The 14,002-nt window shown below is 32.6% G+C and overlaps 1 protein-coding gene across 4 annotated transcripts in view; it reads right to left on the bottom strand.

Moving 5' to 3' along the window:
* The window catches only part of Cbl (E3 ubiquitin-protein ligase CBL), an 89,496-nt gene that overhangs the window by 36,117 nt on the left and 39,377 nt on the right, over positions 1-14,002 (bottom strand). For all 4 annotated transcript variants that reach the window (XM_088242476.1, XM_088242555.1, XM_088242636.1 and 1 more), the window contains exons 2-3: positions 1,054-1,200; positions 622-765 (exon numbers count right to left, since the gene is read on the bottom strand). In XM_088242476.1, the coding sequence (XP_088098602.1) occupies positions 622-765; positions 1,054-1,200 (291 nt within the window). The remainder of the gene's footprint in view (positions 1-621; positions 766-1,053; positions 1,201-14,002) is intronic.

Here is a 14,002-nt window from a genome sequence, read left to right as displayed (position 1 = left end):
GGCCTCGTGGTGTAATGGTCAGAGCGTTTGCCTACCATGAGAGAGGTCTCGGGTTCGATTCCCGACATGGTTGATATGAAATATTTATTTAATAGGTGTTTTTCACACTAGAATATTTCATAGTCCCTGGACTGGTACCTGAAGCGTAAGACTGATCATCTTACCTTCATGTAACAAAAAATGATCAAGATACGCTGCAATTGGTGTACTAATGCAGTACCTTATGCACCATTAGGTGCGGAAAGGGAATGGGTGGTGGTGACTTTTAAGTTCAAGTTATTATCTTCAAATTATTATAGCAAATTTCAGCTCAATACATAGTCTTTATTGAGATCCCAGATACCTAAGTTAAGTCTAAATTTGAAATGGCATAATCTGCCGGTTTAAAAGTAATTATTATATTTTAGTTACATAAAACTTTTAAGTATATTTTTTGATAGAAATACCTTTAAATATTATTGTTTTTATCTAATTTATGTTTTTTTATTATTGCGCGATTTCAAAAAAACATTCGTTTTAAAAAAGCAAAATCGTATTATTTCCTAATTTTGCGCGCGTTTTACCAGAAGCCTTAAAAAAAGAACAAGTGTGTAATGAGTAATGAGTAGAAAAAATATTTACCTGAACACATAACTCCCAGCCTTGTTGATGTATTTGTGCAGTCGAGCCTTGACTTCGTCATACGTGAGGAATGCTACATAGCCGGGGTGAGTTACGGCCAGAATTTGCCAGTTCCGCAGTAACGTACCCCACGGTTGAAATAACCTGAAATTCCATGTATTTTATTTACTTAGGATAATTTAGATAGCGCCGTTTTCGTGAAAATCACCTCAAGAACAGGTTGTTCAGCAATATATCAGGGAGCTGTGGTGTAAATACAACCAACGAAGTGCTAGGTATTTGAAAGTGCTCTCTTTTAAAATATTTTATTGGTCAAATGAATGTTAACATGTTTTGATTATGTTTAAAAAATATGGTGAATTTCAAAACCTCACTCTGAAAAACAGTTTATTTTTTAAGTTAAATTGTTAATTTAATTAATAGTAAATTTACCTGGTGAATACATCGAACTCGAAATTGGAGATGAAATCATTACAGGTGAGATCGATAGTTGTCTTAAGCGCCATTGTCTCTAGACCTGTAGATATTGGGTGGACGCTATTCAGGCCTTGACGGAAAATCTTCCACGGTACTAGGGTGCTGAAAGCAAAGAGAAAAAACACTTGTTAATTACATAAGAATTATTTTATTTATTTTTATTTATTTATTTAACTTTTTGTACATAATGTTATTTGTACATTGGCGGGCTTATTGCCAAATGGCAATTTCTTCCAACCAACCAATAAAATAAAAGTTTTATTTTTATTATTCAAGTTACAGAACATATTCAATAGAAAAAAAAAGAATAAAAATTTAAAGATATATAAAAATAGAAATAAACGTATTTGTTTATAAATTACCTTAAATCGAAACTATTACTCAATGGGAAAAAGGAAAAAAGAGGAAAGAGGAAAAAGGAAAGGAGGAGAGATTAAGGAAGAGAAAGGAGATGTTTCTTCAGACGTGATTTAAACAGAGATAATGTAGTAACATCTTTGATGGTGGATGGGAGATGATTCCACAGTCGAGCCGCATGGACACTATATGAGTTAGTATTATTATTTTTACAATAATAGGTTCTCACACATGCATCATAGGTTCTCACACATGCATCATAGGTTCTCACACATGCATAATAGGTTCTCACACATGCATAATAGATTCTCACACAGACATAATAGTAAGGTTCTCAGGTGGGCATAATAGGATGTCCGTTCTAGGGGGAGCATTTACAATAATTCTACAGAACAAGGCAAATAGTTTATCACAAGGATGGAGTACTCTATGAAAATACGCAATCAGTAAATTATCATTTCCCTATCCGCATTCCGTGGTGCATATGACTCTGTATTTATAATCTAATTGCAGAACATCTTGATAATTTTTATTACATGGAAGGTAAGATGATCAGTCTTACGCTTCAGGTGCCAGTACAGGAACAGTGAAATATCACAGCGCAAAATTAACTTATTCTTTGAGATGGGGGTCAGTGATATACAAACTCTTGACGTCACTGCAGAATCAACTTACAAAAATCAATATTTTCAAGTTCATCTTGTTTGGAACGTATCGAACCTAGGACCTCAAGCGTGGTAGACGAACGTGCCAACCACTACACCAAAGGGCGGAGTCATCTCGACTCGATTTTCTTTTCCAGGATTTTTACCTAAGTGTAGCTATCAAGTCAAAACACTCGTCCAGGAATCTGGTTCTATTTCACACTCATAACTGTATTCTGTATTCATGTAACACGGGTGACAGAGATTTGTTGCATTTGGTTAACCAAAAAAGTGACTACTGGGTGCGGATTGAGATATTTTGACGGTTAAAAGAAAAGGATTATTCAAAATATTTATTTTAAAAGGTGTTTTTAAACTGTAATATTTAATTGACTGGCATCTAAAGCATAAGACTGATCATCTTTTATGACAAAAAATATATAGAAAAGCTGCGAATCAGTATATCAGTGCAATGCCCTATGCACCATTGAGTTCAAATAAAGGGATGATGATGATGATGATCATAAGAAAATTAAATTACGACAACTTTTTTTTAATATTTAAAATTAGCAAGTATTTTAGCAGTTGGTATTGCTATTCCAAACTAATTACATATTCATAAGCTAATGCTAATTGTGCTATTTTACATAATCCGTTTTGAGTTTGCTAACCGTTTCCTGTTCACCTGCGGTAGGCAGGACGCGGCGCCAAAGCAAAGCATAAATAACAACAAAATATACAATTGTTCTAAGTGTGTGGGTGTGTTTATGAACAATACGTACACGGCTGCATATTGCGATGTGTTTGTGAGGAACTTCCGGCATGACGCGCGTCATCGGCGAAATGAATTTGGAATGGAAACAATTTGAAATTGGAATAGTTTCAGTACCTAGCATAGCAACACGCCATTTTTTGAACGTTTTATACATATGTTTGGGTAATTTATATAGCGCTATTTTTGTGAAAATCACCTTAAGGGCGCTGTACAATAAATAAATATCCCAGCACGTATTGCAGCTACAGAGCGCATGGACGGTCGGGAATCTAGTTCCTCGTCTCCAATTATGATATATAGGAGCTAGATTGCAGCACGTCTTGCAGCTACAGAGCGCATAGACAGTAATAAACCTAGCCCCTATTTACATTTTTTTTTTATTATTTGACAATGAAGTTTAGAGTTTAAGTGACATTAAAAAAAAACGAAATAAAAGCAAATTTATAAAAATAGAAGTTAGATAACAAGTACTGCAGCTACTGAGCGCATGGACGGTTGAAATTCTAGACCACATTTACTAAATTTAGATATTTGATAACGTTTACACAATATGATAGCTAACATCACAAAAAGTCTTGCAGCTACAAAACGCATCGACGAGTGGAATTTCAACAACATAAGAATGATTTCAAAAAGTTAACTATAAAAAATAATAAAAACAACATTTTAACAATGTTTTAACATTTTTAAAGACTTTTCCAAGCCGTTGTTTTTATATGATTATTTTGTATATTGTTTTGATTATTTTGTATATTGTTTTAATTATTTTGTATATTGTTTTGATTATTTTGTATATTGTTTTAATATGTTAATATCGGTTATCATACATATTCTTATATAAATTTTCTGCATTCCATTTTTCGACATGCAATTTTTTAAATTATTTATATTTTTCTATTATAATTTTTATTATTTATATTTTTCTATTATTATTTTGTATATGGTTTCGATTATTTTGTATATTGTTTTAATATGTTAATAAATATTTTTGATTTATATACCGAAGAGTCCCGACTTAACACAAAATTTTCTACCAAGTCGGGACACAAAAAATATATAATTGTGTCTATGATAAAATTGTGCATTTAGTGCATTAAATAAAAAAATAAAAAAAAATGTTACCGTGATATTTAAGTCATGTTTGTACACTGGAACTAGAGATGGTTAATTCGAAATGCATTCCAAATTTTGAAGAAGCTAACTTTTCCGAATTCTGTACCCGACCATAAACCACTTCATAATTTCACAATGATAATTTCCTGTTATGTTTATTTGTATTAAAAACGCGCCGATAAACTTTTATTTATTATTACTTAAGCGGTGTATTATCTATTCAGTGGTTTAGCGCGATCTTCATATTGTTAGTTTTTGTATAAATTTGAATAAATTAAGTTTTAAAAAAACACTTTTTAAATTTTTTTATTTTTTTTTATTAAAAAAATATATATATATTTGAGTTCTTGTTAATTATTCAAATATTAAAATTTTCAGACCATTTCCTAAAAGTCGCAAATAACTTAAAACAGGTTGAACCTAGTTAGGCAGACTAGACATGATCCAGAGAAATCTAATACCGATAGTCCTTAAAATATAGCATGATTAGAATGACAGTTGTCAGAAAAACTGACGACATAACTTTGTAGTAACGTCTAAGGAGTGATTTACGAAACATCATTCGTATTTGGTATGTTAATTTATATAGACATATAAATCAACATAAATATATAAAATCAGCTATAAAACTAAAAAAAATAATAAAATGAACCTTATTATTAACGACGTTCTCACAAGGTTACATCATTTTGCAAAAACGTTAGAGATGGGACAAATTGATCAATGTAAATTGATCAAATAAAAAAATAATTCATTTGATGTTTTTCATAAAAAAAAGTATAAATGTCTTATTTTTTTGGTGAATTAATTGTATTCAACACACTATAATAGGCTTGTTTTTTGCATTTTTATATCAATTTTCGGAAACAGAGTTCCATGTTTGCATGAAAAAACTGATAAAATCAATTCGATCGGTACATGATCAGTAATCTGTCATTTCCCATCACAATTGACATGAGTTTGACAGCTGTCATTTTAATCAAGCTAAATTTTAAGAACTATAAGTGTGTATGTAGTAGATAAGAAATTGTTATTTTTTGTTAATAAACCATGATGATTACTATTATAATTATTAACTTGTGCTGGAAAAATGGAAATCGAGTTGTGGTAGAGGGGGATTTGAACCTCGAATCTTTGGCCCGTGAGTGCACAATACTATCACGGGACCACAACCCGGTTAATTTCATTCATTCAATTACTAATCATCCGATCAATTAGATTATTTTCATCTCTAACTAGACCCCGTGCTTATTAAACCAAGGAAGTAGTGTTTAAAAAAAATAAAATATGTGACATTTCTGAAATTACTTCGCGTGTGACGTGTCAAGTTCTCTTCCGCTTCTTCTCGGACAGTTTCATTTTTTATTTTATTCAGAAAACATAGTCACACATAAAAAGTATTAAAAACAACGATTTTCTAACATAAAAAGACCAATAAAGTTTTCATAAATTATGCAAAATATTTAAACACTAAATGTGACAAAAAATAAATAAATAAGAAACTTAAGTGAGAAAAGAATAATTGTTAACATTTGTGTTTTCCATGAAGGTTATCATTGGTAATAAATAAAAATACCGAATACACACCCCGAACCATCCACGCACACACACATGAACGCACATTTTTATTTATTTATTAATTTACACGCCCTACGGGCTTTTACTTATATTAGAAATTATATTCAAGTGCAGCAGTGAAACATAAGTATGTAAATTTAGTTAAAATTAAAGATAACATAAGAAAAACTAAAAGATACAATAATAAGTAAAAATAAGGAAATGTACCAACATAGGTATAGGGTACATAGAGAAATATTTAATAAATTTACATATGAAAACATACACACATACATATAAGTTTATACATTATTATAGAGATACATGAGAAAACAAAATAGTAAATAAAGAACAATATTAAGAAATTTTATACAAATTAATTTATATCCTTTTGAATTTATAAAACATACACTTATAAAACATATACATTACATGCGGCACATTTACATAGCACAAACCACTCGAGATGTACATTCAGCAACTATCCCAAATAATCAACTCCACGAAGAAATTTTCTGTACAAATGCGTCCATGAGTCCATTATAATAAATTTCTACAGGTACGTCTAATGAATAAATTCGAGGTATAAGTTGGTATATAAAAAATGGAATTTAATCTGGTATAGCGATGAGGACAACGGAAACCAATATTGTTTAAAAACTTGAATGCTTTGTAAGCAAATAATTTTTAAAAATCTCTACTCCACGAAGGCCTTAGAGTGTGTTTCTCGTGTAGGAGTCGTCCGGACGCATGTTGCAAGGCGAGTTTCCAGTCCTAAGTATCTGTACCTACAGTAAGTATAATGACAGGATAAATTAATTACCGTAACCGACAACGGTAAAGGTAACCCGACGCGACGATAAAGGAAAGATGCGCTATTTTTTCGTCATGCCGGGCGCCAGGCACAACGACCTCTATATAAACGGATCTTCGGCATGTTTCAAATCGTCTAATCACCGGATCGTACAATATTTTCTTCTCGCCTCCAATTTTTAATTTGAAACTGCGATGCAATAAAAAACGCAATCGTTTATTTACCATAGATATACTTATTTATCTATAAATAAAAAAAACGAAAGAATAAGGTATTTTCACAAATCGGGAATAACGTTAAAAATATAATGTATATTTAGAGCAGATGTTTACGATTCTAATGATATAACTATCAATGTATTTAAAACAAGTTTTCATTTATAATAAAGCTCTTTAAATTCACAACCATCAACAGATGAAAGAATTGAAGGAATATAGATGTTCAAATATGGGCAGAATGGTGAATGTTACACAGTGTGTAAAGGGGCCACTTAAACCAGCCATTGACAGGTCATAAGCCCTGTAGATGCCTAGACTTATATTTAAGTAAACAAATGTAAAGCGCCCTAGAGGTGATTTTTCACTAAAATGGCGCTATATAAATCAGCCAATTATTATTATTATTATTAGGTGCGGAAAGGGAATGATGATGATAATGAAGAATGTGATACCGTCCTCAATTTAATGGTAAATACTATTATCTGGCAGTCATCAAAATGGATAATTTGAGTTTTGCTATGCACCACTCGGTGTGAAAAAGGGGGTTGATGATGGTGATCCTTACGGGTATGGATATCGTCGATACTTTTCACTCAAATGTCAATGCCAGGCAAGATAAAAACGCTCATTCAGCGAACGAAAGTCGACGCAATTATGCTAGTGTTCTTTCCACGCGGGGGAGAAATTCCCGGTAAAAATCCAACGATGCAAAAAGCGGTGGGGCCGCGTCACCTGTCGCCAGCTGTACCGGAAGACGGGAGTCGCGAATGCTCGCGAAACGCAACCCCAAGTCAACGACCCGCGCGAGTCAATTATACCGTTAGCTGTCCAGGGCACGTATTGCAATGCGACGACAAGAGATTTACCGATTTTTGTCGATGCAGTGAACTCATGTTGTCTATTTGAAAATTCCGAAATTACGAAAAAAACATACAGAAACTTATTTATTTATTTAACACATTTTATGTAAATTGTTATAAAAATATTGCCTTAAGGTAACTTCTTCTTACTATCTACTCAAACCGTTCAGTTTTAGAAAAAAATAAATATATGGAAATGTTCTAGGTCTAATAATATAGATTCTTATAATTTTATTACAAAAATACAAAAAACTCATTAGCCATTTAATTCTTTTTTTCTTCAAAGTTTTGTCAACATTTTCTATTAAGATCTGCTTAGGAATCTTATTGAAAATTTTAGGAATTGTATAATGAAGTGTTCTTTGGCCATACTTGTTTACAAACCTCGGTACTGACAAGCCTTTACGTTGTGCTAGCCTTGTATTATGGCGGGCTTATTGCCAAATGGCAATTTCTTCCAACCAACCAATAAAATAAATGTTTTATTATTATAATTCAAGTTACAGAACATATTCAATAGAAAAAAATATTAAAAGTCTAAAATATAAAAAAATAGAAATTAACGTATTTGTTTATAAATTACCTGAAATCAAAACTATTACTCAGTGGGAAAAACGAAAAAAGAGGAAAGAGGAAAAAGGAAAGGAGGAGAGATTAAGGAAGAGAAAGGAGATGTTTCTTTAGACGTGATTTAAACAGAGATAATGTAGTAACATTTTTGATGGTGGATGGGAGATGATTCCACAGTCGAGCCGCATGGACACTATATGAGTTAGAGAAGAAAGAGGAATTGTGGATGGGTATTAAGAGAGTGCCTTGAGAATTAGAACGAAGAGGTAAACCATGAACTGATAAGCGTTGAAATTTTTCACGCAGGTATATAGGAGCGTTAGGACTATGAAGTACATTGAACAAAAGTGAGAGGGAGTGATAGTATGTATATACCGTTTCTGGTAGTTACTATCAAATCGATATCTAGTAACAAATATATATATATATTTATTTATATAAATATATATTTTAAATAATAATTCTGGAGTACTGACACTCAGTTTATTATAACTCTAATAAATATTACTAATAAGCTCTAAGCCTAGATCTATTGTGAAGGAGAGACAATTCTAGAATGAGCTTGCCAGAGGTGGTATTGTGGATCTTCTTTACCCCCTAGAGAGTGATTAATTTGAAGTTTTTTTTTTTTAATGCGACGACGCTTTGCTTCAATAATGGCACAACTGATGATTACACGTCAAATTGTGTATAAAACTGTTTCAAAAACGGAAATAAAACTAATACGGTTTGGTTAATTCAATCAAATTAAGTGTTTTGGGTAATGCTTAAGGCCGGAATAATGTTCTATGGTCCTTAAAATATAGCTTGATTAGAATGACAGCTGTCAAACTAATTTCATTAGTGATGGGAAATTACTGATCACTGATCAAATCGATTTAATCGGTTAATTCATGCAATCAAGAAGCTCTGTTACCGAAAATTGATATAAAAAACGCAAAAACAAGCCTATTAAGTGGCGTTTAACACAATTATTCACCAAAAAATGAGACATTTAGACTTTTTTCATGAACAACATCAAATGAATTATTTTTTTATTCGATCAATTTACATTGATCAATTTGTCCCATCTCTAACGTTTTTGCAAAATGATTGCCATGTAAGAACATCGTTAATAATAAGATTGACAAATTACAACAGGGATGGAGAATACCTTAAATAAGGGAATATGGCAGTCTAGGCATTTACAGGGCTTATGACCTGTCATTTGCTGGTTTCAGTGGCCACTTTACACACTGTGTTGTTACACATTCACCATTTTGCCTATGTTTGAACATCCATATTTCTTAAATTCTTCCATTTGTTGATGTTAGTGAAGTTAATGAGCTGAAACCTTTATTGTTGTGAAGAGATTCCTCTGACTGAATTATATCACATACTAGGCAATGCCTGAAAACAATTTTTCAATTTTTAAACTTGGACCAGTTGGTTTCATTACAATATTTGAGTTAGTCCAAATGTTCGTAGACAAAAGACTGGATTTCACCCCCTCGGGAGTCATTAAGATTAACAAATTACAACAGGGATGGAGAATACCTTAAATAAGGGAATATGGAAGTCTAGGCATCTACAGGGCTTATGACCTGTCATTGGCTGGTTTCACCCGAGGGGGTGAAATACAGTTAATAATTAGGTTTATTTTAGTATTAAAGCTGATTTTATATATTAATGTTGATTTATGTTTCAAGCATTGTATTAAAAAAATAAATTACCACGCCAGATACAAATGATTTTTCGTGTGTCAATATAAATAACTCCCTTGACGTTACTACAAAGTTATGTCGTCACTTTTTCTGAAAACTTTCATTCTAATCATGTTACATTTTAAGGACTATAAATTAAAATCATTATGTTCGATTTCACATGTTCATTTTTTTGACGTTTAATCATCAGTGTACATATATTTGTTGTTTATTGCCAAATTAGGCCAACGGATCAAGAGACATCTTTAAAGCTGTATTATACGGAACAGAAAATTCGTTTTTGTTCAGTTTTCTGGTCCGTGTGGTGCAGTTTTTGGTCATTTTAAAACACGTTTGTATTACACGTTGTATTCTTCATCCGCCCGGACAAAGAATGTAGCTACTACTACGCAATTCGATATACGTTCCACTCTAGTAAGCCGCGTATGCGTACATACATACATACATACGTACTACAATACAATTGAGGGCATTGGAAGCAAAGATAGCAACATCAAAAAAAAAATTTTTTGGTTATGTCATTCTGTAGTTTATCAACTTTATTTTTATAAAAATCATGAGTTGAGTTGCAAATGTAGTTTAAAATCATACTTCTGGCGGTTTGAAAATAGTGTTTGGAAGCAAACAGCAATATCCATCAGCCATTTTATTCGACCGATGACAGGCTTGAGATTTAAATTTTCAAAATGGCCGTGCCATACAAATATTAGGAAAGTGTTTTGAATTCGCGTTTCTATTAAAGATGATTTTTTAATATAAGTTCAGTGAAAATAACATTTCTAACACCAAAACGAGAGTTTGCTATATTTGCCTACAATGGCCTCAATTCGCCCATGTATCCCAAATGGAATACTCTCGTTAGAATATTGATGGCGCCTTGCGAACCACCGAGTCTCCCTGAAGGTACACTGGCAAACAAACCCCTTCCGAGTAATTAGTTATTTGCAGCTATATATTTAATTACCTTTATTGTTGCGTGGGAGATATCTTTCAAACTTGAACTTCACAAACGTCAACAGATAAAAAAATCGAAGGAATATAGATGATAATTTGTTTTTTGTTCATAAAATGATTAATGGTTATACCTCAAAAGAGTTGACTCAAAAGGTTTTTTCTAATCAATGTGAACATGTATATAAAACAAGAAATAAACACGAATTAAGACTACCATTTCGTAGGAAAACAAGTACACAGAACTCGTTGATGCACCGAGCTGTACAGTTATATTATAAGGAAAAATACCATTGGAAATAAGAGAGCAAAAAAATATTATTTCATTTAAATGTCAATTAAAAAAACATGTGTTTAGCAGATAAATTTTAAAAAGTAATCTTATTCGTGTTAGCTTTATAGAAGTTTTCTTTTTAAGTGTACGTATATCGTTTGAAAAATGTTAATAATTAGTATATGTATTAATAATAATTAGATATAAGGGGCATTAGATATTAGGGCATTCATTTATTATGTTTGTACTATTTAAAGACAAAATAAATAAATAAATAATAATTATGGATAACTTATATAGCGCCATTTTCGTAACTCAAGGGCGCTTTACAGAGTGATTATATAAAGATGTAAATTTAATTTTAACTTTTTAATTTAAGAAAAATAATGTACTTTTTCATATTACTTTTCCACCACATGCTAAGAATTTATTCAAATGATTTAGAGAACAAGTGGGTTTTAAGTTTCTTCCGAAATATCACTTCACTCTCACAGTTTCGGATTTCTGCTGGGAGAGCATTCCATGCCGTAGGGCCTGCGACCGCAAATGCACGTTCGCCGAATTTAGTGCGCTGTTTGCGTAGAGGTATAATAACTTTTCCTTTCGACGTAGATGTAGCTGATCTAAGCGTAAGACGTCTGTCAGCTAGTTCATCTGAAAGGCAGAGTTCCCTTAGATATTCTGGAGCAGAGTTGTGCAGTGACTTATACATAAGCCAACAGAGTTTTTATTTCACCCTCTGTGGAAAACGTAGCCAGTGCAATTCCCGAAGTAGTGGAGTGATATGACTGAATTTAGAGATTCCAAAAATAAGTCTCGCTGCGGCATTTAGTACAGCCTGTAGGCGAGTCATTTTATTCATTGGTAGGCCTGCGTAGATACCATTACAATAATCGACTCTAGACACTACAAACGCATTTATTAATTGACGGGCGGCATCAACTGGCAAAATAAGAAGTTCAAATATAGGCAGAATGGCGAATGTTACAGTGTATACAGTGGCCACTTAAACCAGCCAATGACTTCCACTGTCAATTAAAACAATTAGTAACGAGAAAATGTTCAAAATGGCTATAACAAAATGGATAGTGGAGCTAGGTATAAGTAAAATGGATTGTCTCATTCGCCCAAACCAACATTAAATCAACAGATCCACAAATGTATAGCTTATGTTATGTTTTTGTTCTTTTATTGTGAGTTTTATAAGCAATATAAGTGTACATAAATTAAATATAAACATAAATACGTAGTGTTTAAAACTGTCGCAACATTTTTTTTTCACAATGAATAAATAGCATGATAAATAAATAAAAATGGCAGTTTTGGAATATTTTCCATATTTACACCGGTGAAATTCAAATATGTGATTGCGCAGCAGGATTATACGTCGTGAAATGTAAATATTTTGACATTTAATATAAGGTGTTCACGGATGTTCCATTGTGATCGCGAATACGATAAACAACCATGGTGAAAATATGTTGTCACGTCGCTTATTAGCACATCGATAGTTATTTGTGATTAAGCAACTAGAATAAAATAAATATACTATCATAGAATTAAGAATAGTCCAGAAACCGCATACGCACATCAAACAGAAGGCGACTCAACTACTTATAAATGAGTAGGTTTACGTTTTGACGCATTAGTTTCTTTGTAGACGTCGCTCAGTACGCAACTCCCGTTTTGAATTCAACTATGCCGTGTTGTGTCCTTTTAAAGTGTAGACATGCTGCTAGGATCTTAAAGAAACAGGATAGGATCACATTTCACGTGTAATTAGCAAATGAATGTGTATATAACAATTACATTACTTAAAAATTAAATTATTATTCCATCTGTCAGATTGTCAAAAAAACAAAATGGAAATTTCGTTAGTGTTGCCAGGGTAGTAATTTTTTTACCCTACTTTGCTCATCCAATAAGAGAATTAAGGAAAATTGGATCTCGGATTAAACAACTCTGTGGTGGACATTTGACCGACATTATCTTCAAAACATCAAATATTATTTAACATGATACAAAAATATCCGTTTTATATAAAATAAAATTTGTTTAATATTTTAAGTTTAAAGTTAATTAATTCAATTACTCTTATTTGATGACCCTTTACTTATTTACTCTGTTGTGTCAATCAATATTTCCGCGTGCACATTAAAATTTTAGAGAAATTAACAGATTGCCCTTTTTTTTACCTTACATTTGTGTTATGATTTTATTTTTCCCATCAAGCAACATTACGCTGCGACCTCGCGAATGCGAGCGGCGAAAGTAGGGCATAGTGGGGGAATTAATGGACACAGTCCGATGTATTCAAATGCGATTCTACGCTCCTTCTTTGATTCTATGTATATTATATTGTGTATGTCACTGCTGAGAAGATCATGTATTGTTTTGTGGAAACGATCTCCGAAGGAACAAGCGAGAATGATTCACCGAGTCAATCAGCCAGACCTTATTTCTTCATCAGTTTGACTTTAGTTGCGTTTAGGTGTCGGTAAAATTTAAAAGCCATTAGTCGCGTTCTCGAATGGTAGGCCCATAAATTAAACTGAAGTGTTCGCGAATTGGGTATGCTTCATTATTACTCATTACAAGCGATAAGATCACAGTGACACAGTTCGGAGAATTATTGTGATCACGCGCACCAAATGATTTAAGTAACCGAGGATATTTATCGGGATATGATTATTTCATTCGTCGGAAAATATTAACATGATAAAACTACTCATATCTTAGGTCAAGTTGTCCTTATTTAGGGCCAGTTACATCATAAAAAGTAAAGATGAAACGGATATCCCCGTTAACTATCCGGTATCCGGCCTAATTTAACATCAGGCCGGATACCGGATAGTAGCTTAATATCAGGCCGGATACCGGATAGAAGCTTAATATCGGCCGAATACCGGACAAAAGCTCAAATCGAGCGGATACCTAATATTCATTTAAATGCGAAAATTAATCTTAAATAATCCCACTTCGCCTGTTTACCTGAGAGAGCTCTTCCAACCTCTTTCACAACACGGACTATCTCTTCGCTCTAGTAACGAGAGAACCCTTTTAATACC

Source organism: Micrasema longulum, unplaced genomic scaffold (assembly GCF_059751315.1).
Source record: "Micrasema longulum isolate JH-2025_06_02 unplaced genomic scaffold, ASM5975131v1 h1tg000003l, whole genome shotgun sequence".
In the NCBI taxonomy this organism is placed as follows: domain Eukaryota; kingdom Metazoa; phylum Arthropoda; class Insecta; order Trichoptera; family Brachycentridae; genus Micrasema; species Micrasema longulum.
Note: the sequence above shows the minus strand (reverse complement) of the source record. Positions and strands in the feature narration are given on the sequence as shown.